The sequence below is a fragment of the Argentina silus genome, assembly GCF_951799395.1.
Source record: "Argentina silus genome assembly, chromosome: 17".
Classification (NCBI taxonomy): domain Eukaryota; kingdom Metazoa; phylum Chordata; class Actinopteri; order Argentiniformes; family Argentinidae; genus Argentina; species Argentina silus.
The window spans coordinates 5,399,533-5,423,742 of NC_139671.1; the positions used below are offsets into that span (position 1 = coordinate 5,399,533).

At 41.3% G+C, this 24,210-nt stretch overlaps 2 protein-coding genes across 5 annotated transcripts; both read left to right on the top strand.

Moving 5' to 3' along the window:
• Nucleotides 1–3,332: 3,332 nt before the first annotated feature.
• Nucleotides 3,333–8,916, top strand: LOC310818030 (visual system homeobox 2-like; the record flags this gene model as incomplete). The annotated part of the gene is made up of 5 exons (XM_083688788.1): nucleotides 3,333–3,735; nucleotides 4,096–4,180; nucleotides 5,426–5,549; nucleotides 7,522–7,702; nucleotides 8,594–8,916. The coding sequence occupies 5 exons, from the start codon at nucleotides 3,333–3,335 to the stop codon at nucleotides 8,914–8,916; spliced, it is 1,116 nt and encodes a 371-aa protein (XP_083544914.1).
• Nucleotides 8,917–10,039: 1,123 nt separating this feature from the next.
• LOC310818367 (acetyl-coenzyme A synthetase 2-like, mitochondrial) lies at nucleotides 10,040–24,162 on the top strand. 4 transcript variants are annotated; one of them, XM_083689294.1, is made up of 14 exons: nucleotides 10,040–10,460; nucleotides 12,002–12,098; nucleotides 12,261–12,460; nucleotides 13,502–13,677; nucleotides 13,840–13,992; nucleotides 14,894–15,041; nucleotides 16,001–16,138; nucleotides 16,904–16,996; nucleotides 19,918–20,033; nucleotides 21,169–21,295; nucleotides 21,445–21,572; nucleotides 22,123–22,186; nucleotides 22,657–22,778; nucleotides 23,653–24,162. In XM_083689294.1, the coding sequence occupies exons 1-14, from the start codon at nucleotides 10,157–10,159 to the stop codon at nucleotides 23,827–23,829; spliced, it is 2,043 nt and encodes a 680-aa protein (XP_083545420.1). In that variant the 5' UTR covers nucleotides 10,040–10,156; the 3' UTR covers nucleotides 23,830–24,162. The 4 variants fall into 4 exon arrangements, with proteins under 4 accessions (XP_083545420.1, XP_083545422.1, XP_083545423.1 ...); XM_083689296.1 differs by having other exon boundaries at nucleotides 23,662–24,162; XM_083689297.1 differs by having other exon boundaries at nucleotides 21,445–21,527.
• Nucleotides 24,163–24,210: the final 48 nt, after the last annotated feature.

Genomic DNA, 24,210 nt, shown 5'->3' on the forward strand with positions numbered 1-24,210 from the left:
GTGACAAAGGAACCTTATGTATAGCACATTCTCAAGCTTATTCATGAATCTGATATATTTGCAACATTAATTTATCATCCTTTCCAATATATTGAAATATTGGGTTGAGACACGATGTATTATGCGTCTATACTTTCTATACCTTTTTTTATACTGTATTTTAATCTGCAGTCAAGAGCCATGGTCTTTGATGGGACAGGACACCCAATCTCTACCAATCCAGCCTTTAGCTAAATCTTAACTTAAATCCCCTAATCTTCACTCGGATCCTTAGTCCATCCTTTCCCTGGAGTGGTGGAATCATTTTCCAACCTACAGTAGATGGATAATGTAAAAGAAAGAAAGAGAGAGGGGATAAAAAAAACGCATCTCTGCCTACAGTAAGCAACAAAGCTATGGTAACGCAAGCTGGTGGAACGGGGCGGGGGCTTAAGAGGGAGTGCAGGGGGATTGAAGAGGAATGAGGAGGAGATGTGACCTGACTTTGTAATCTTTGTCTGGGGTAGCCGGCCGGTACGTGGTATGAGATGTGTGTTCACTAGATGAAACCCATTAGCATAGCTATCATGGTAACATTGATCTCTTCATTCACCCCTAATGAAATTTCCCCTCCTAATAGCTTCTCATTAGTTTTCCACTGACAATCAGGTAATTTGATCTGCTATTAGTCTGCTCCTGGCCTCTCTGCCACGGGCACCTCACATTTTAATACAGGACATCAAATGAGACTTATGGTATCCTCCTAAACAATTATTTACTCACTAATTGCAATACATGTTTGTGCTCTGACCTTCGCCTGATTTCAAATTTAACGTATAAACTAGCCGATTTGTTTAAGGGAGGTTTATCACTAAATAAGGATCAATGTGTGACCACTGATAAAAGTTATAGATATAATTGGGCATATACTGTATAGGCTATATTTTTGTGTCCAATTCCGCTGGTGGCTATTTATATATTTAGCACACCATGCTCACTGTCGTCTCCTGGATGTTGAGCATGTGCATGTTGAGGTGCAATGTGGTCCACACTGCCGTCGTGATGAGACAAATGACGTAGTCTCCACTAACCATCACTGGGTATTACTAGCGCCAAATCTGTTGTGGTTTGTGCAGCCACTACGCGCCGAAAATGACAGCCTGACGCGTGACCTGCGAAGCCAAACGGTCCCAGATAAATCAACTATTTATTTATTCATTGCCACATGGCACTTTGATAAGGTCGTGTTATCTCCGCCTCCATCGAAGGCGTCTGCTCATTTCCATAAATTGTCTCCTCGACATAATTATCTGTCCAGATGTCCAAAAGTGTGCCACAAATTATCTCTGAACGAATGAAACTCCACCATAATTGAATAATAGCTGATTAGAGAGGATTAGTTGTGTTTAGAAAAAATAGTGGATATTTTCCACTCTTCCAAAGCAAATCGGCTCTTGATTTCTCGTCAATTTGTAATTAGAAAAAGCATCAAATTGGTAATGTGCTTGTGGATGGTGGGAAAGTCTAAAGCTTGAAGATATCTTTGACTTGGTCCTAAATATGAAACCTAAGAGCTTTGCTTGCCATGTTGTCGTCAGCATCACTTTTTAAAAATCGGATTCTGTTGTTCTAGAACCATCAGTCAGCTGTTAGCACAACCATCGGCCGCATGGCAATGTGTAGGGAAATGGGAATAGCCTATCTTTAGGGGTGTAAGAAAATCATCATGTTTATTTACTTCAGCCTAGTAATTATTACTGTAAGGCCGGGTATTTAAGTCGTTTGTGATGCCACCCTGGTGTGTCCCAAATACCCTGAACCAGGACATTGTATTCTTAATTATGTGACCTGTCAAAAAAATACTTAGGCTAATATCAACAGATGCGCAGACTGACGCATTCTGAACACCATGACAAAAAATGTAGTATGCAAAACCAATTAGAATATGCAAATCACCCAGCCCCCTGATTAGACGTTAGGGATTAATGTTTATGAGCGGCGTTTAACAAATTAATTAGTTATTCCGTATATTGGTAATAAGCAGTTGGAGTATTCTAGCTTTTGTGATGTTTTGCAGAATCAAGCAGAGACCGCTTGAGATAGTTTTATTTTTTTGAGAAGTCAATGCTAGTCCAGTTAAACTGATTATGATTAAAGAGGCATGCATTTTTGTCATATTCTTAATTTGCTTTAGGACTAAATATTATTTGCGATTAAACATATTTTTCTCTTGCATATATATTATTTTCAATCTGTTTATGATTATATACAAATATTATGGGGTAATAACAAAACAAAGCAAAAACAATAACCGCAATAACAATAACAGTAATAACAATAACAACAGTGTTATTATCATCATTATTAATATTATTATTATTAATAATAATAATAATAATAACAGTTATTATTATTATATTCGTCTAATACCGTTTTTGGTTTTAATTTCTATACTAAATATGGCATAAGCATGTAGATTAGAGTCTACAGGTCTAATTGTGTTTTGATAGAAACACAATATTGTGTCTCATATTTCGATGCTGCTGACGTGGGGATGATTTCATATTCAAATCAAGTCAGGCGGAGACCAAACTTGCTCCAAATTAAGCTGCTTTGCCTGGAGTTGAGGGCTTTATCCGGCTGATTGGATATCTTACGACCCAATGGGTCCAGGATGAAATCATTGGGACAGGGATATGGGAGATAGCCTTGGAGGTACAGTGAAAGTTATAGGCCTAGCCCAATTTCTATCGATCGATTTTTACTACGCCGTTAATTTCATTAAAGGTTTTACCCAATCCGTAAAAAACACTCTCCCTTTCTGCGTGGGTAACGAGAGTCATCTGGATGCAATATTTCATATGCATCTATAGATAGCTTCATTGAATTAAGACAGCAAGTGTACCAACAAAAGACCGATTTGAAGCGATTACATCTTTAAGTATAACCCTCACATGTTTGGCAACACTATTTTATCTACAGGCCTCCGTCTGCATTCAGGGAAACCCCAAAATCTCGAGTCTAACAAACAATTATAGAATATATTTATAGGCCCACAGCCGGGTTATTTATTTAAATGTAGGCCTATCGTTATATATACTGCGTTATCAATCAAGTATTTAACAAACTTTCATTTTCCCTAATCACAGAAATCATGGAAACTGTCGACCCCTCTATTGAATGTGCCACTGAGTGCACATTGCTCCCTCTCAGTGATTGGCTGACGAGAAGTGACCCCTACTGCGTTGAACCTGTTGGATAAAAAGAGAATTTCTGGAGGGAGAGAGAACAGAGCGCACTGGGGACTAGCTTGTGTTGGGAAAAGCTAATCAGGAAATACCATCTGAGACAACATGACAGGAAAAGAGGGGACTGTGCTTTCAGAACCTTTGAATAAACAGAAAATGGCCTCGCTCGCAAACCATGGGGGACCCCAACCTTCAAAGACAGGGTTGACAACGCACAGGTGCACGGGTTTCGGGATCCAAGAGATTCTCGGGTTGAACAAGGAGCCGCCCGCGGCCCCGCGCCGTCCGTTGGAATCTCTACCGCCCAAGGCGCATCTACAGGCCGCCAGGTCTGCTCTCGGTCCCGCGGGTGTCGGGGTTGGTATGGGAATTATTGGGCCAGGAGGGATACACTCGTTTTACAGCCAACCTGCGTTTCTGGAGGTGTTATCGGAGGCACAAAACGTCCACCTGCAGCCTCTCAACAGGGCGATGGGACAGCTGGATGCGCACCACTCCGCCAGCTCTGGTAACCATAAACTATACACGTCAGCCGGCACGAGTTGACAGCACCAATTGACAGCACTAATGCCTATAATGATAATAATACATATTTATGACATTATTCAAAATTCAATTTGATAATAATTTCGTTTTACTGACCTTGTATAGGCTATACAAATGGTAGGCCTTTTATGTTTTGTTTTTAAACATTTATCATTTAATTGATAAAAGTCAAAACGATAATCTTATTTTGGTTACAATTTGTCTGGTCTTAGTCTATGTATTTGTGTGGATAATTATCGTGGAGCTATTATCAGTCAGCCTATTAGTAGTAGCAATTGTAATTGTATCCCTATAATACAGCTGTGGCTATCTTTATTCACAGATTCAGATGATGTATCTTCGAGTGAAAGGAAATTCTCAAAATCGTCGATGAGCCAGAGCAAGAAAAGAAAGAAAAGACGACACAGGTAAAAAATCTAAGATAATATTTTTTCTCAAAATATCAATTTAGGCGTTAATGAAGAAACATATGAAAACTATTCACGTCGAATCGAATTGTGTCCCTTGTTTACAAGCAGTTATGCTACAACAAATGCAATGTTTTCCTCTTTTTCTCCGTTGGCATCGATGTTTCCTGTGGCATTATCTGTGAGTTTAGAAAATGCTTAAGATATCGGTTGCCTGTTACAATCAAATAGATTTGCACGCAAGAAACACATAAACAGTGGAAATCAAAATAAATGAATAAAGAATAAATCAACAGAATAAAATCTACACCAAAACAATAAATTGTCAACAATCAATCGAATTAATATGCCTATGGATTCATTATGAGTCGACAATAGAATAGATTGAGAGTGCAGAGAGAAGCTGTGTAGATGAAAGCAGGATCCACATCGTATTCGTAAAATAATCGTATTTTATTTTCTTATTTTTTTTGCTTTCAAACACTATCAACATTACCAGCAAACCGACGTTCCAGCTTGGGTTTTATCAAGGGAAGTCTCCGGCCTTGGCAACAAGAGACGGCTGGGAGAATAAGCCTAAATGATTTCACCATTGGTTTCATTGTTTTCAAGACAGCCTGCATTTTCTGCGGGAAATTGTTTTGATGTTTTTTTATTTTGTATGTTTCAACATTCCAGTGTTTCACACGTGAAAGGTTTAGACTAAATTGTTCACATTCCCATGCACGGTCTCATTGTTAGAAAATGTCTCGGTCTCAGTATTTTGCCAGAGAAAGAGAATCGAAAATTACGTTGGTTTGTTTTTATTCTCATTGGCATAATTTATCTTCAATCAATTCAACCTTCAATTTTTTTTTTTTTTTTTTTTAGATCTGATAAAATAAATTTCTCTGCAATATGAGTCAAATAAACTATGTTTACAGAACTATAGCCTACACATCAACAACATTTAGGCCTAGATTTGATCCAGAGGAAGTGACAGAGGATTTGTTTGCTTGAGGTTTGCTTGGATGTCACTTCATGGAAATATAGGACAAGGCATTATTCATTTTGTTAATGGTTCTAATTGATCTACAATGACTGATAATGGTGTACAGTATACTGTAAAACAGGACAGCCCCGTACAGTGTAGACTTGGCACTACAGACACCATCAGCTCAGAATGCATTTCTACTAACAATATTAATGCGTGCTGGCAAAATTGAAGTGAAATGATTTTTTAATCTTCCTCTCATCTCTCCACAGAACCATTTTTACCTCTTATCAGCTGGAGGAGCTGGAGAAAGCTTTTAATGAGGCCCACTACCCAGATGTATACGCCAGAGAAATGCTCTCAATGAAGACAGAGCTGCCTGAAGATAGGATACAGGTGTGTGTTTATGTGTGTGTGTGTGTGTGTGTGTGTTTGTGTGCGTGCGTGCGTATTCATGATAGTGTACGTGTAAATGTGTATGTGTGATTGTCAGATGTGCGGAGGACAGCAATAGTAGTAAAATACTCCTGAAACCTGGTGTCATTTTCACTCATATTATTGTTCCAGGGATACATGATATTAATACTGAATAAGCCAAGCTCATTCCCCTGTTATCCTTCCTCTATGTTTCCCAATAATCCAGTGAAAAAATATATTTTTTAACGGATTAATCCTATATATTCAGTGTGAGAATTCAAACTTGGAGACTAGGGTCTTTAATCTACTATCTCACTAAGCAATTTTCCACAATTTTAGATAGACAATTTTAGATAGATAGATAGATGGATACTGTGAAAAAAGACAGACAGAAAAGACACAGGCAGACAGACAGACAGACAGACAGACAGACAGACAGACAGACATTCCCGGCAAAATGAACACCCAATTTACTCATCTGGTGTAATTAGTTAAATCAGGAGAGCTTGCCACTGTGTCCCTTGGGAGTCAGGCAGGCGCGAGGCATGAGGAGCCGAAAATGAAATGATAACTACATTAAAATTAATTAGCATGGGTCAATGGTGAGGGTTCTCCTGGGCTCTACCCACTTTAATTTCCCGTGATATTTGAGCGCCTGTCACCCATCGATTGGGCTGGGAAATTAACTTATTTTTCAATCAGCCTCCACGCGCCCCAGGGGTCATCTCTCTCAGAGCTTCACCCCCCCTCCTAACAACCCCTTCTGCGCACACACACACACACACACACACACACACACACACACACACACACACACACACACACACACACAGTCTCACTGCCCCCCCTCTCTCTCTCACTCACACACTCTCATACACACTCTCTGAGTGCTGCCGGAGATGCAATTTCTCATCAGAGGCCCATCTCTATGAGATAGGGGTTATCATCAGATCTACCTGAATGGCTTTCCTGGCTTGGCTTTGATGATTTTTAATTTCATGTCTCTGTGCGCCCCCACCATCCTGCAACCCCCACTCACACCCCCATTAGCCACCTCCTAGGCCATCTTTTCCAGCTCATTTTTTCACCTCCCTGTCCTGATCTATATGCACAAGGAATCTAAAGTAGTGGGAGGCTATTACTTGGCCAGTCACGCGCACTGCAGAAATCACTTTTGGCACTTCAGGAGCTTGGAGGAGGGGGAATCTCACGCACACGCACGCACGCACACGCACACGCACACACACACACACACACACATAGACACAGACAGACAGACAGACAGACAGACAAACACACACACACATACACACACACACACACACCAGCCTGTAGGCTGGGTGAAAGCAGTGACATCACACCAGCCACCACTGAACAGCCACAAGGGGCCAAATAGGTAGTAGCTGGGGAGAGAAGAATCCAGCAGGGAACAGCTTAGCATAGAACAGTATCGTAGAGAGCAGCAGAGCGTGAACATTTCAATTGCAGTGGTGTTAAAGTAACAATTTGTCACAGCATATTCTTACAATATGAGACTCTTCAGCATTTCCAGCAGGTGTCATTGTTTCATAGATGTTAATCATCCATATTTTTATGTGAGGAATGGACGCTGTAAAATAAACATTATTTATTTGTAACTCACCAGCATTAAAGTCTAAATAGTCATTCAAATGAAAATGTTTTTACGCCCTTCAATACACCTATGGTGTTAGACTGTTATGACCAAGTGCATGAGCAGCAACAACAGAGAGAAAAACCAAATTAACCACATTGCGAAAACACAGACGGAAAAATCCAAATGGAGAAATGATGTATAAACATCCTAATCATTTTCCCCCCCAAGAATCTATAATGCCTACAAGTTGTAGTATCATTGTAGTATCGCCTGTATCATTTTTCCCTGTTGATGATGAAAAACGAACCATCCTCTGTGACCCTCATCGCCTCGTAGGTTTGGTTCCAGAACCGGCGCGCCAAGTGGAGGAAGAGGGAGAAGTGCTGGGGCCGCAGTAGCGTCATGGCGGAGTACGGTCTCTACGGCGCCATGGTGCGCCACTCCATCCCCCTCCCTGAGTCCATCCTCAAGTCGGCCAAGGACGGCATCATGGACTCTTGCGCCCCCTGGTTACTTGGTGAGGAACAACACAAAATAATAAAAAAAAAGAAAAAAAAAAGATGCCTCTCGGGTATTCAATCAGATCCAATCCGATCGGTGATATCCGATGCATCGTTTATCGTTCAGCAGGTCCTGTGCCCTTCTTCGAATACTTTAAAGAATGCCTCCCTCCTTTCCTCCATAAAGATTGGACTGGATAGGTCAACTGTTTAACCAATTGGTTAACATTTCCGCGTATCCAGGCACTGTACATCAGATCAATGATCATGTTTTGGAGGGATGGAAAGAAGGAAGGCAGGAAGGGAGAAAGGAAGGAAGCACTTGGTTCCTAAAGACATCATGATTTCCATACGGGACTTAACCCTGGTGGCGATAAAAGTGTCTCCATGTCAATGATCGAGTGTAATCGATAAGAGGATAATCCTACTTTATCGGATCGGAAAATAAATAAATAAATCCATGAGGGGGTGACTATAATTGAAACAGAATCAGCATAACACTTGCAATAGGCTTTCAATAGAGGCACGCACGCACGCACACATACACACACACACACACACACACACACGCACACACACATACCTTTACCAGTCTTGGGAGTTTTGTCATGGAGTAGGCTGTATTTGGGCAATTACTAGGTAGTACACACATCAGTTGGGGGAAGAGCTGTCGGTCTGTAGCTAACTGAGCACATATGCCATTGTCCAAAGAGGTGTTCAGACAGACTAGTAAGGGAGCTGATACATCGCATCATGGGGGAGATCAAAACAACGATAACTTACCAATACCTGCTGGCTAAACCCAGGCTTTGGATTATGGGCATTGCTGTTTTTAGACATGCATTCCCTAACGTGACTAGTGTGTGGACACCTTGTTCCTAACCCACAATCCCAACCATTCCTTTCAGGCATGCACAAGAAGTCCATGGACCCCAATGTTCCCACATCTCCGGGAAAACCGGATGCCTCCCAACCACCTGCCAGAGAGAGAGTGGCGGAACGAGAGGTGGAGGAAGAGGAAGAGAGGAGGAAGGATAACCGGTCACCCATATCCAAAGAGGAACTGAGGGAGAATAGCATCGCCGCACTCAGAGCCAAGGCCCTGGAGCACAGTGCTAAGATGCTGGGGACAGTTTCTGGGGACGGACCAGGCCACGGGATGGACACTGGGGAAACGGAGGACAAACAGACAGGACAGACGAAGCCAGCTGAGGTGGAGAAGAGTCACTGAAAATGGCTGCTCTTCTAAAACTGTGGGGTCTGTTTTGTGGCATTGCCCTCTCTGTATATAACATCAAAGTTTTTATATTTACATACTCAATCACACTCTCAGAGGCACAGTCAGTTAAGGATAAAGCGTATCAGCAAAAAAAAAAACTCCACCATATTTCCACATCATAAATCAATACTGTGATGGTAAGAATGTTTCCTTCACATTCCAGTACTGAGGGGAAATTATTTCCAGGCCAAATATTAATCTAACGATAACTGATATGGATATCCACCAACTACTAAAATCATGTTTTCTGTATACAATGTGATTTCCACTGTTTTGTAACATGGCAGCTACTCTTTTTGTTTTATGCAACTTTGGGAAGACAAAATATTTGATAAGGTAGAATATGTAGTCTACATATGTTACTTTGCCCCCTTCATTTTAACTACTCAACAACATGTTGAAATGACTGAACTGAGATAAGAATAACTTGAAATTCACAAAGTGGTTTCCAGTTTACCTCTGATGTAAATATTGTTAATATTGAAAATGAAATATAGCTACGTTCATGTAGTTGGAAATCAATAAGCTGTGTTTTGTCTCTTTGTTCTGTATAATAAATAGTAATATTGTTATTAAGACTCCTTGGGTATTTTGTTTGCATTAGTAAGCCTGGTAGAAAGAGAAACAAATAAAAAAGATTGGTTAAAAAAAAAAAGGCCTGGTAAGAGAATCCTCAAACAGACGTTAATATAATTTTCATACAAACCAAAATATAGATCTGAAAATATTTGCATAACCATATCACTGATGACCATAGTTTGTGGTGTAAAATTGCAGCAGGAATATTCACAGCAATAGTATATCGCCTACATAAACGCACATATTATCTTTAGGCTACAAACCTATTTGGCCTGTGTTCATTTATTTTTCTGTAGATAGACAGGCCTATAGATTTGTTTCGGATGTGCACTTTATGTTTTCTGTTGTGTTGGATTGAAAGGGTGCAGCTGATGGATGTGGTCCAACTTTTGCGCACCTTAAAAACAATTATTGTCGGCCCACAATGGTTATTCCTTTAAATGCATTCTTTTCGATTCTCTATTTTAAAACTTTTCACAAATGTGACGTATGTTTTTTTTGATAGAACGAACCAGAGAGTTATTGTTAGAGTTATGATTTAAAATGTTTTGAAATGTTGTTTCGTCATTTTGTGGGATAAAGGATAACATATTTTTTGCGGAAAGGAAGTGTCATGATGTGGTCGCTCTTCAGATACTCTTCGATCACTTCTTCATTTAATCGTCGGATTTTAAAATGTTGTCAACGTTTGGGTAGAAGCTACAATATAGCGGCATGCATGCCAGAGGCAGTTGGATTCGAAGGTGTAGTCAACCATTTGGGACTGTACGAGTTTTCCGTCAACGAAAGTGACAGGTTTTGGGGCGCATTAGCGCGTCAAAGGTTGTCTTGGATAAGTCCCTTTCACACCGTCCAGAACTGTGATTTGAGTCAAGGCAAAATAAAGTGGTTTGAAGGGGGAAAGTTGAATGTATCCGGTAAGAATTTTCACAGCTATTTATACATTTTGCCATCTAGAATTGAATTGGGCTAATGTTTTTCTCATTCATAATGCTCTATCCAAACATGTGTAAGCCGTATGCACAGTGGGCCTCATTTATCAACATATTCTAATTCGTATATGTTTTCGTATAAACAGTTCATACGATAACCCTAGGCCTACATCGGAGATGTTTCCTATATTTGTATGTGGTCTGATAAATCCCAACCGTTCGCAAGTGGCGTGCCCGTTCTTGATGCAGTCCATTACCGTGTACCGTACCCTCATTTCCCCATAGTTGGTCGTTTATTTTAAGCAGTGTTTGGTGCACAGTTCCCCGCGAAATACAGTTTCATTATAGCTTATGGGTCTTGATCATTTTGATTGGTAGGATAGGAAACATGTTCCTAGGCCTAGAGCCAGCTGAGGTGGAGAAGAGTCACTGAAAATGGCCTGTCAAATAAAGATCTAGCAACATGAATTTTGCTGCAAATGTTACAATTTTCTTTTCTTTTTTTTAATCTTTATTTTAGCAGGGAGTTCCATTGAGACCAAGGTCTCTTTTACAAGGGAGCCCTGCATACCCACATTTTACAACCACACATAATACAAATACAAAATGACAACATTATAAAACACAATCAAGACAAACAAACACTTTTTTCAACATTTACCCAATTCGGTGGAGACCCGAGGAACCTCAAGAGTTAACCAACTCTGAGAACGAGTTAGGTCATTGATGTTCTTGAATTTCAATAATGAGGTTAGGTAAGCCAAGAGGTTATGCAGTAAGGCTTTATACACAACAAGGGAGTAATGAAGAGATCTACGGGACTTTAACAAGGTCCAGCCAACCTTTTGATAAAGTATGCAATCATGAGTATTAAAACTATCACCTGTGATAAAGCGAAGGGCGCTATGGTAGATGGCATCCAAAGGTTTAAGTGTAGTGGCTGCTGCACTGGTAGATGTCATCACCATAATCATGAAGGTTGATTGCACAATCCGCTGTCTGCTGTTCGGGGAAAGGCAAGATCTATTTTTATAAAAGAAGCCCACCTTAAATCTTAGCTTTTTAACAAGCTCCTCTGTATGTTTTTCGAAATACCACAATGTTGTGAATGTCGAAAAGTGTGTGCAATTGCACATACTAGTGATTTACACACACATTTGTTCTGCTCACGTTTGATAAATTAGGCCCAATGCTTTTTTCTGCCAGGTCCACTGACCTTTTCGAATGATTCTGAAAATAAATGTGTCGTACTTACTATCGTCAGGAGTTACACTCTGTTGTAATTTTCATTGCACAGAGACAGAGGCTCGCTTGTTGTAAAATAACAACGTATTTATCTCAAAGTATTTACCAGGACATTGTCTTCAAACAATCAAGCTATTCATAGAATGCTCTGCTGGCACAGAGCTCTGTGCTAATTTGTTTTGGAAAGAATAACAGTGCAGATGACACTGACAGTTTTAAGACCATGTGTCTGTGTGTGTGTGTGTGTGTGTGTGTGTGTGTGTGTGTGTGTGTGTGTGTAGTAAACTGCTTGGATCGTCACGTTCACACCTGCCCAGAGAGAGTTGCTTTGATCTGGGAGAGAGATGAACCAGGGTCGGAGGTCAAGGTCACCTACAGGTTAGGGAAATTCACAATTTATACCTTGTACATAATAGTTAGTTATACACTGCATCCTGGTGCACAACTGGTTTTCCTATTGTAAATATCCATGATATAATTTGACTGTGACCCCCCCACACCCCCTTAATCACCCAACTTGATTGATATCTCTTGCCACAGACAACTGCTGGAGCTGACATGTCGCCTGGGAAACCTATTGAAGAGGTATGGGGTGCGATTGGGGGACTGTGTCACCATTTACATGCCCCCTTGCCCCCTGGCTGTGGCGTCCATGTTGGCTTGCGCCCGCATTGGCGCCTCCCACAACGTGGTCTTTGCTGGGTTCAGCGCAGAGGCTCTGGCAGACCGTATCAGAAATGGTGAGATTGGTCAGTTGTGGATGGGATCTGGATGGGATCTGGATGGGATCTGGATGGGATCTGCACAAAAGACTGTTGAGACATAGTCTTATTTTAAACCAATGAAAGTATGTATTGCATTATGTAGGATGTGCTTATACTGTAGATGACTTGTGAAGCCTCATGAAGCCTCAGAAGTGATAATTCGTTACAAATAGCAATTTCTTCTCGACATTTTTACATTTTTACAAATTTCCAAAACATATTTACTTTCTAATGAAAGGTTATGTGGCACATTTCTTAGCTCTTGAACAACAGGCTATTCATGTTTGAAAGTATAACCTCCATATCAACGTACATCACAGAATCACTATGAGGTCTGCTTCTCCTTCAGTACCATGGATCAAGTCATTCTTTCCAACTCGTGTGTCAATGTAAAACTGTGTGACCTCACAACTGTCTTTGAAAAGTGACTATATTCCCCATGACCGGGAGGTAATGATTGGTCATATCAGAGTTCTGGATTACTTGATTGGTCGGGGTCAGAGGCTTTGATTGGCTTTTGACCTTATTTACTGACAGGTTTCAGTGTTGAGTCTCCCACTTCACCTTGTGGAGTAGGGGTCAGGTCTCACTAATCCCTGGCTTCAGTGGCAGAATTGAGATTGAGTGAGGCAGTTCGCTGTCTTGTTCCATTCTGTGCAAACATTAGCTTTGGCCTGTATGAGTTTAGTTTACAGCTACCTTTCAGTTTATTGGAAACTATGTTTTTGCTCAATTTGTCTTCTCATATCTACTTTAAGAGCCAGGTTGCTTGAAGAGACAATTATTCTGATAAAAATCAGAATAAAAAAAAAAATATGGATATGAAAAATGATACTATTCACAGTGTCTTCTTCTAAAATGCAATATTAGTTTGCTTCCCTAAATGGCACATGAAGTACACAAAGAATATGAATAAACAGGCCATTTAGGTAGTTTAGCTGCAAATGGTGTGGTTCTGCACAGAAATGGTAGAATCATTTGACAGCATTTGCGGTCAATACTCTACCCCTACTTCAGCCCAGTCCAGCATGGTCATCACGGTCAACCAGGGCGTAAGGGGCGGCAAGGTGACTGACCTGAAGAGGACCGTGGATATGGCCGTCCAGAGCTGCCCCTTAGTGCAGCAAGTGCTCGTTGCCACGAGAACAGAAAACCCTGTCGCCATGACAGACAAGGACGTTCCTCTGGAGGAAGTGAGCCAATAGGAAAGCCAATGACACATTGTTCATAAGTTCTTTGGTGTAGATTTATGAAGATCTTTTAACTATGTTATCACATCAATACATATCTAAAAAGGACAGACTTACAAATGACTTAAATGTGACTTTAGATAGATGACATGTTTGTCTCTTTAGGAGATGATGAAGGAGGATGTGGTGTGTGAGCCTGTTGCCATGGACAGCGAGGACGTGCTGTTCCTGCTCTATACATCTGGCAGCACTGGGAAGCCCAAGGGTCTGGTCCACACTCAGGCTGGTTACCTGCTCTATGCCTCCCTCACACACAGGGTGAGCTCTCTCCCACTCACACACTTACTACACGTCTAACCCGTAGTGTTTTTATCAAAAGAACAAACATGCTTATCTACTCCAGGCTAGTCAATGCTAGTCAACAGGCTGACATGGGGTAGCGTAGTATCGCATACCAGCCGGTGGTCATTTACATAAACATTTCTAAATGCCGTCTAGAATTGAATTGGGCTAATTAATGCTAATGTGCTAATAACAGTCAGCGTACAATGCAACATCAATGATGGTGTGACTACTACAGTGCACCTTTATACAAAATAAAAACGAAATAAGGAGGAAGAGGGAACAGAGACAACTCCTCCATCTCGCCAACAAGAATGCCCCTTCTACCCACAAGCCCATGCTCTTGGTACCAGAACCAATTAGATTATCCAAAATAATATACTGAGTGTCATAAAAAAGCCCCACATTAACCATCCAATCAAGATTCAAGATTCAAGATTCAAGATGGTTTTATTGTCATATGCACAACAGTTACAGAGCAATCGCTGGCAATGAAATTCTTAAGTCTTGGGCTCCTCCAACAGTGCAATAGAAGTGTAAATAATAAAAATAAGAAACAACAACAATAACAATATTTACCTAAATATAAAACTAAATAAATGTAAATGTAAAATGTAAAAAGTGAAATGTAAACAGACGTTTTTATCCAGATGTCGACTGGTCTAAAGTGGCATTTTATAGTGGCATGTTATAAAAAAATCACAACTCAAGCAAACATTTACATTTATTTAACTCTAACAATCAGCAATTAAACATCCGTAGTGTATCTTTAATATCAAGTGTTGTTTATTCATTTATTCATCAGGTACTCCTACTTCATTTCAATCACGGTGGGTCATTATCTAACCTCCTACCTTTATTGTTTTCTCACTGCCAGTATGTGTTCAGCTACCATGATGGGGATGTGTTTGGCTGTGTGGCAGACATTGGCTGGATAACGGGGCACAGCTATGTCGTCTACGGACCTTTGTCCAATGGGGGGACCACCGTCCTGTTTGAGAGTACACCTGTATACCCTGACCCAGGTGAGGACGCTTACAAAAGCCTAGCTCTGAGTGTCAGGTGTTAACTGATGTTAGCGTCAGTGCTAACATTCGCTTTTATTTGTCCAATATCCTTACTGCTCACAACAACACACTATAGTTTGGCAAGGGATAAGCTACAACGAAGAACACATTTTCCTGGGGGGGGGGGGGGGGGTTTGTGCTTAACCATACAATGTGTCACTCGAGATAATAAATCAGACAATATCCAATGTTAGCCTTTCTGTCTCTGGTGGCTTCACGCCTGCAGAAACACAACAGCTAATGTCCGACACTGCAAGTCCATTTTGGAGGGTTATATTATTATTAGGGTGGATGCTGTTGTTTGGAACTTCGAACTGAGGTGGCAGATTTCCAACAGACTTACACCCTGCTCCTTTTAAGCTAACATTTTATTAAAACATCTGTCATCGTTGAACAATAATGTGATATTTTTTAAAGTACACTCAGGTCTAAGGCTCTTGAATTGTCTCGTGAAAATTGTAGCAAGGCATATGACAGTTTACAACTTGTACTTCCACCTAGCATACTTTCCGTCCTAAATATAGCCCATTGTGTATATCCAGTAGGCTTACGAAGCTGGTGATTTAAAATGCTATTACACCACGTGTGATTTTGTTTTCTGTATTACTTGTGATTAGTGTCTTACTGTACGTCTCTGTCCTCCTCTTGCCTTTTAACATCTGATATGTCAGACATTGAGAATTGTCTTTTGGGAAGATTTTAAATTGTAAGTTCACGCAAACTACAAAATCATATGGTTGGTTCTTTGATTTCTGGTTAAAAATGGGAGTGGCTGAAGTCTGCCCTTGTCCATAGACTCCTTTCAGGGAAAGGAACCAAATACGCGATTTTGTCATTTGGGTGAACTATCCCTTTAAGTTTAGAGGCCCAGTATACCCATTGTGTGACACTGACAATGACATGTTATGACAATGCAGGCAGGTACTGGGAGATGGTACAGAGGCTGAGGATCAGCCAATTCTACGCCGCTCCCACCGCCATACGCCTGCTCCGCAAGTATAAAGACGAGTGGGTGCAGAAATATGACCGCTCCTCCCTCAAAACCCTGGGTTCTGGTATGTCAAACATCAAGGGCCCCGCTTAGCTAACAATGGGATAGGGTCCTAACCCTATCCCTGCAAACCACATTGTATTGAGTGTACCATTGACGTAGCATCCCAAATAAGAAACGTTGTAAATAGGTTGTGAGAAGGTTGGTCACAAGTCTTACATTGTGGCAACATAATGTTGTTACCTTGGATGGTTTAGGACCATGTCCGAACCACTTGGTCTTAAAGGGATGGATCCATGACTGAGAGAGTAACTGTATTGCTACTGTTGTGGGCACATATACTTATGATGTAGGCTACTGCAAGAGCTCCCAACTTCCCCATTTCACACCTTAAGAAATTCACGCCCCCCATTTGAAGAAAGAAACATGTTGTATTTCCTTTATTAAGTATATCCTGGTATCATATTGTTCAGTTTCATGCTTTCATTAGCCTGTTTTCTCTGTAAATAACACACTCTGGCCAAGTCCTGGAGTGATAAATGTAGTTATTTGTTGAATATATAAACACTGCAAGGCTCAGTTCCATATACTGTATATTGTAGCTCGGAATAGCTCCACATATGCTGTAAGTGTGTTATGTTTCTGATCCACTGTGAATAGATAAACACTGTGCAAATTCCTTTCCCCTGGTCGGCACACCGTGTTCTCCCTAGAGGTCAACAGTAGCCTGTCGACATGCCTGCCTGCTGTACTAAAACACCAAGCCTGCTACAGCTAGTGGGTAAAGAAAAGTCTTGCGCTGTTAACCCTTTCCTGTTCTCTTCCCCAGTGGGGGAACCCATCAACACAGAGGCATGGGACTGGTACTACCGGGTGGTGGGGGATGGGTGCTGCCCAGTGGTGGACACCTGGTGGCAGACAGGTAACTGTTGAAATCGCCTTGCTACTTTATTCCTTAGCATCCGTTAGGCCTATAGGATAGGCAACAATGTAACTCTGTAACTGTACATAATAAAGCAAAACACATTGCAAAACACTTTCATTTATGTATATGTATTTTGAAACACAATAACATTGCAAACCCAAGTAAACAGTATAGGCTATTGATAGTCCTAGCCTATACAAAAGGCCTTTGTTATTTTAAAAACACTAGGCCTACATACATTTAATCTTATGTGCTGTTTGAATACTGCAAAACACTTTCCAAATCAGTTTCCAAATGTATCAAATGCACATTGCAAACCCAAGGTCAAACAGTACGCCCCCTGGTGGCCGCGGGGCCCACTGCATTTAAAAACGGATGAAACATAGTCATATCTACCACTGCCTGTTAGCGCCTCCACCACATGAGTTACGTCTCAAGATGCAGTGGATTCCACAGGTAGTTTGTTCGCTTGGGGCGAGCTATATCCTGCCATTGGCTATCCTGAATGTGATCATGTAGACAAGAGGGGACCAACCATGGTCATGGACAGCCACAGTGTATAGAAGCTTTCCTTTCAGTCAAGCTCTTGATGATCTCATAATTGCCCATTATGATCTCATAATTGCCCATTATGATGAGAATTAATAGAACCAGGTGTTTCTGTGCAGGGCAGGAATAAGAGCATGCAAACCTTGTTGCTTTCCTTGACTAGGTGTTGCTACTCTTACTGTCGATAAAGTAGGTATTTTGACTAAAAAGTATTTCTACCTGTATACATAGTTATGTGTAGTCTATAAAGATCATTTTGATTTTTGCATTTTAAGCAGCTCTTGTGTCCTTCTTGAGAAAAAAATGTTTTATATCAAAGACTACTTCTTTGTAGTACACATCATGTGCTGACAGGCTGTTTCACTGCTGCTCTTTGTGCAGTTGTTCTGGTTCACTGCTAGCGTAAGCACAATCTCCACAAAGAAGAGTAGAGTTCATGGACTTTTCTGGAAGAGCGCTTCAACTGCAGGCTGTCAGTCTTAAAGGGGAGACTGATTTGTCTTCTCTCCAAGAACGACTGTGTTATGTAACACACACACACACACCCACACAACACACAAACCACATCCTGTTCTGAGGACATTGCAATGGAATGTTTGTATCCCTTCTGGAAAAACACATGTTTTTTTCATATGGCTTGATACCTATTTTTTGTGCAGCAGAGCAAAGCAGAGACAAGGAGAGATGAATGAAATATGTATTTTAAGCAATGTATTATTTTTACGTATTAACACTCTCCATCTCTCTTATACTCTACACTTGTATCTGTGATATTGTGATATACATTTATAATACCACATGGCTGCTGTAATGTTGTCAGAGCATTGTTTGAATGTTTTCTGTGGCAAAAGGGTTCACCAGTTACTTTAAGTTATCACACTTGTTTCTCGAAAATCAGGTCACATCTAGGGGCCAATATGGCCTTTGCCAAATTCAATTTCTCCAACTCTCTGTGTGTGCACTCGTCTGCCACCCCGTATGGACCGAAAAGGGCAAGTGTAAGAGATGTGGTGGAAGCTCCCTCTAGCTCATGCTTAAAACATCCAACGCTTTCCGCCGTAGATTGAAAACTCATCTCTTCAGGCTACATCTTAACAGTCCTTCCTAAGACCTCTTCACCCCCACTAACCTCCCTGTACTAACCCTAACCCCCACAACACCCCCACTTCCCCCCTGTACAAGTTCTCTCCTGTTAATAAATAATAATTTAAAAAAAGAATATATATATATATATATAGTATTTCTTATAGTATATATATATATATATATGCCTTCTGGCATTACGACTGCCAATGGCCCCTGGTGTGAGCATTGATTACTTTGTCTTACGATGATTGTTGGATAGATGATTGACTTACTTAAACAAATGTATTTGTTGTAAGTCGCTTTGGATAAAGGCGTCTGCTAAATGCCATAAATGTAATGTAAATGTCAATCCTCGAGCACATACTTCAGGGAGATGGGGAAGAAATGGAAGTGGGTTCATGACTGAATTGAATATTAAGTATATTGAAACCGTTGTTGTATCATTATGTTAGCACTAAATACAATAACAGGCTCACAACCAAAATTACTCCTCCAAAGTAGCTTAGTATCGGGTATAACAACATGTTTTGAAATCAAAGCTGATTTTGCTAATAAATAGATTTCGAGGCTAAGCATTCAGATTGAATTCAGATTGACCCTATATATTTCAGCCTCAATCCCGACAAATTAGATTCATTAAGTGATTGCAAAATTCACCAAAAGAAAGTTAATTATCACACAAGTGGCAAAAATTCATAATTAAACATGCACATAAATCGAGAATTACGGACACAGATATGACCCAAATATCCTACTTCAGAAAGGGAATTATGTCGTTATGTTATTTTACTCTTTTTTTTTGCCTTTCCAATTACGAGTAAATGGCATTATTGATAATTGCCGGCGGTTTGATCTATGCACAAATAGCCCATTAGAGGGGGAAATCAGGGATTTTGACTGGCTGTTGGCACCACGCCCCCGTGTCGGATCATCTGGTGTCCTAGTTACAAAGGGTCCCCTCTGCTGGTGCCACCAGTACCAGATTAGCGGGTCTCAGGGAGCGAGTCGAACCTAATTGCATTTAATTTACTTAGCATTGGAGTAATTTGCTGTTCGACATCTGTAGCAATGCGAGGGCTTATGCTAACAAACGGTTCATTTCCAAAAGCTTGCTGTTTTCTGACTTCTCTCTGCCCTATCCCTCCTTTCCATTTTCACTTCTCTTTCTCTCTTTTGAATCAAAAGTGTAAAGTGTTGCCTACAAACAATATCAGCATTATTAGACTAGCAGTGAACACATTTCTCTGTCATTGTCCCATATCCCTGTATTCCCATTTTTACAGAGACAGGTGGGATCTGCATTGCCCCCAGGCCGTCGGACCCCGTCGCAGAGATCGTTCCTGGTATGGCCATGCGGCCCTTCTTCGGGATTAGGCCAGTGCTCATGGACAGCGAGGTGGTGTGCCAATCACCAGGGAGGGTCGAGGGCTCAGATCGGCAAGGGGGGATTATAAACAGGCACCAGCTGTGTCACTTTTGATAGCCGCCCCCACTCTTACACCGCCCCCACTCCCCCCCCCCCCCCCGCCCCTCACTCCCCTCGCATGCCAAATTCCCTATTAAAAATCTGCCGACCACGTGCGGTGTGGCCGATAGTCGCTTTTGCTCTTGAAATGCACAGATTGGTCAAACAGTTGGAGTGGTTTCTCTCTGAGCCGATCTCCCTCTCTCTCACTAAGAGGCACAACATTTTCCCTGGGTCGTAATCTGCTTTTGGGAGCTTTACAGCTGTGCCTGTTTGTGAGTTTAGGTGGCATACTGTTCTGTGTTTGTCGCTATCTGCCTCGTAGTGATTGGATTTGGAAGAGCAGGGGAACTGTGTTGAAGAACAACCAATGTGCAACCAATATACAACATTATATTTTATTACAGTGAAGAAACATAATCCCAGATTAAAAGAGCGTGCCTACAATATGAATACACTCAGTATATGAAGACATACAGTTAGTGCAGTATGTTTGCAAGCAGACATCCCACTCTACTCTTATTGTTACTATGCTAATATAGAATAAGGTCTATGCGCATTGTCAGAAAATATTTACACTTATGTACACTTACTAACAAGGGTGCTGGTCCTCAATTTATAGCAATAACATCATGAAAGAAAACGGGACACACTCCAGAATAGATTGAATGTATACAGTGCCCTCCATAAGTATTGGAAAGAGGAAGCATTTTGTCTTAATTTAGCTCTATACTCCAAGAGTTTGGAAATAATTCAAAATCAGTTTTGAAATATGCTGTCATTCAATGCTTTCTTTTTTTAGATTGGTTTCACCATTTAGAAATTACAATCCTTTTTATACATGGTCCATGGTAAGGAGATAAAATGCATCCTCTTTCCAATACTTATGGAGGGCACTGTATATATTTTGGAAAAAATACTGGCTTGCTTTCTGTTTTTCTTTTTTTGATTAAATCAAAAGAAAAATATAAAGTTCAACCTATTCTGGAGTGCATCCTGTTTCTTTCATGAAGTACCCTGCTATCAATTAAAGTTGGCCTATACGTGTGCTATTATTTATTCCGTTCAGGGCAAAGTGCTGAGTGCCAATGACACGTCCGGAGCTCTGTGTATCTCTCAGGCCTGGCCTGGGATGGCCCGCACCATCCACAACGACCACCAGAGATTCACTGAGACTTACTGCCAACCTTACCCAGGTAACCCTGCAGGGTCTTAGGATGCACAGCCGTAGCAATAGAGAGACCACTCTCTTGTGAAAGAGCAAATTTCTTTGGATGAATATTTTCCTTGCGGTTTTAATCCATTAGTCTTTTATTCAACGTCCTCTCTCGTTATACACCCATAGGTTACTTCTTCACCGGCGATGGTGCTTATCGCTCAAAGGAAGGGTACTACCAGATTGTTGGCCGTCTTGATGATGTCATCAACGTGAGTGGCCACCGGCTCGGGACCGCAGAGCTCGAGGACGTGGTGGTATGTGAGGTCCAGGGGCATGTGGTGCGAGGGAGGCAGTGCCTCCTCAGCATTTTGAGTAAAAACAAATTTTTCCATGTAAAAAGCAAGAATAAAATAGATTTTAAGACAAATAGAAACATTTACAACAGTAGTGTAGTGGTCAGAGACAGTAACTAGTAGCACAAACATGGCAGGGCTGATCGCTAAAGTGAGAGAGGTGTACTGTGTTCCTTCACTGTTTTATGCGCACAGGTTGAATCTCGTTTCGAGTCAAGGAGCAAAGTGCAGTTAGCAAAGCATGCCCCCGAAAACCCCCTACTAAAGTTTTGTTCTCAATATCTGCCTTCTCAAATCCCAGAGGCAGGAAACGCCACTGGTGAGGTCATGTGTGCCCAATCAAATCGACCCTGAGGTATTTAGATGTAAAACGAATGGAGAGGAGGCAATAATAGCAGTGGAAAGCATCAACAGAAAATGCTACTCTGGATAAATCTATCCTGGTCCAGTCATTATTTATTGCAAAACCAACATAAATAATTTCAACTGGTTCTCTAACATTTTCTTTCAGAACCAGTGTCCTGCTGTAGCTGAATCTGCAGTCATTGGCTACTCACATGACATCAAGGGCCAGGGTAAGTCTCATGGGTCTCTGAGATGAGCCAATTGTCTGGTAGAGGTTAGTCTCGCGTAGCCATAACTCCAAGTCACATTGTTCTCACGCCTCTTTTGGATGTCTGGAGAATTTTAGATTAGCCGATCTGGCTTGGATTGAACCTGGAAGAAGCGATGGGAGAATGCGCTCGCAATTTCATTGGATGTTACATTCCAAGAACCTCAAATTGAAATTTGAACATTTTCGGGACGCACCTCTGGTCTCAATGAGGTTAGGTACTTCACTGCTCGTGAGCCTAGGGAATCACTAGCGAGAGGAAATGTCTTGCTATGGTAAATATTAAACATCCCTGAAGTCATCCAACTTCCCGTGGTAACGTCATATCCGGATTACACCTTCAAATCAATCACCTCTAGATAAAACACGAATGAGAATCATGAGCAGTAGTTGTTCAGCTCTGTCAGTGACCAGGTCCCCTTGTCTGCACAGGTGTGTATGTGTTTGTGGTGCTCAAGGAGGGGGTGGATGTTCCAGAGGAGATTCTTGCAGAGCAGCTAAAGGGGATGGTGTCCATGAGTATAGCAAAGTACGCCTGTCCAGACTTCATACAGGTAGGTCTACTGCCATTTTATTAAAAAAAAACTATTTGTATGTGTGTTTCTAATTAGTTTATAGACTACCGTTGTCTTAGTTCCTTTTTTAAAGGTTCTTTTTTGGAGTGAGGCAGCCACTCCACTCCCACTCTTTTCCAGACAGAGACAGTAGAAAAAGACTGTGTATGTCAGCAGGGCATGGGCTGGACTTGAACCCGAACCCATGCCGACATGGGCATATGTGTGCACTGTAGGCTGTGGTGCTGGACCACTGGACCACCCCAGGCGAGTGGTTATATTTTCCCCAGCCCTCATCCCTCAGTTGTTTTCCAAAAAAGTGTCACGGAATTACAGATTGCACCTTTAACATTTGAGATGAGCAATTAATGTCAGTAGGATTACCCCTCTGATCACAGCTGAATAATCGGCTAATAACGCTGGCCAGATGGAACGGACCCCTCTGTGCTGGGATGATTTCCGAGTGGAAAATAACATTCATGGTTGAGTGACAGTTAGTGTATCATAAGCAATGAGCGATATTTCTTTACTCATTGTGAACTGTTTTAAATAAAAACAACTGAAATTTTAGATGAAAACAGCAACATTTTTAAACCCACTCTGTGAGATGTGCATTCCATCAAAGAGTGGGCTATCAACAAAAAAACAATGGCGCAAGTGTGTCCTATGAGTTCTCATCTCATTTGCATGTGAAAATGCATACCACAATTCTATGATATTCTTCAAAATCAATGGGTATTTTTCATTATTTGAAGCAACTGGAAGTTGCTTACAGACACCAGTAATGATAACACACAAGTGTTTTTTTTACAGTGTCGTTAGATCATGTTGATGATCATGATAATCATGATAAGTGACTTTGTCCCTTGTGGAGGTGGTGAAGCATTTGCCGAAGACACGCTCGGGGAAGATCCTGCGGCGGGTGCTGAGGAAAGTGGTGGAGTGGGACACGGACGAGCTGGGTGACCTCAGCACGCTGGACGACCCCGCGGTGGTACAGGAGGTCATCCAGGGTCATCAGCAACTCCGGGGAAACGGGCAGCAGTTGTGATATGTACCATTTCCCCCTTGTGCCACTTTCTCTGTATCTAACCATTCCACAAATCTAGAGGGAAGCGTAAGCTTGCAGGACCTCAAACAACTGGATATCTGACAGCATAATGTCTGCCAGTCTAATGTGTAGTCTTGAGTTTGTGCTCTTATACTGCCAGTGATAAGGTTTTGTGATCAATCCACAGAAAGGATTATTTGATATTGTAGTTATTGCGCATAGATGATATGCATGTTACTGTTCTCCTGCTGTTATTGCATGATGCATAGTGCTTTAAAACCACGTTGCTTTCCCCTGTTTTATACAGACAATGAGGTGAGTAATATCAAGCTATAACCATTAAGCACACAATGGAGCTGAATTTGTTACAAATATGAAAAT

Coding starts and splice junctions, on each gene's coding strand:
- LOC310818367 (XM_083689294.1), top strand. CDS start 10,157: ATGATGTGGTCGCTCTTCAGATACTCTTCGATCACTTCTTCATTTAAT. Junction 15,042..16,000: donor ACCTGTATACCCTGACCCAG/GTGAGGACGCTT, acceptor ATGACAATGCAG/GCAGGTACTGGGAGATGGTA. Junction 22,779..23,652: donor CCTGTCCAGACTTCATACAG/GTAGGTCTACTG, acceptor TCCCTTGTGGAG/GTGGTGAAGCATTTGCCGAA.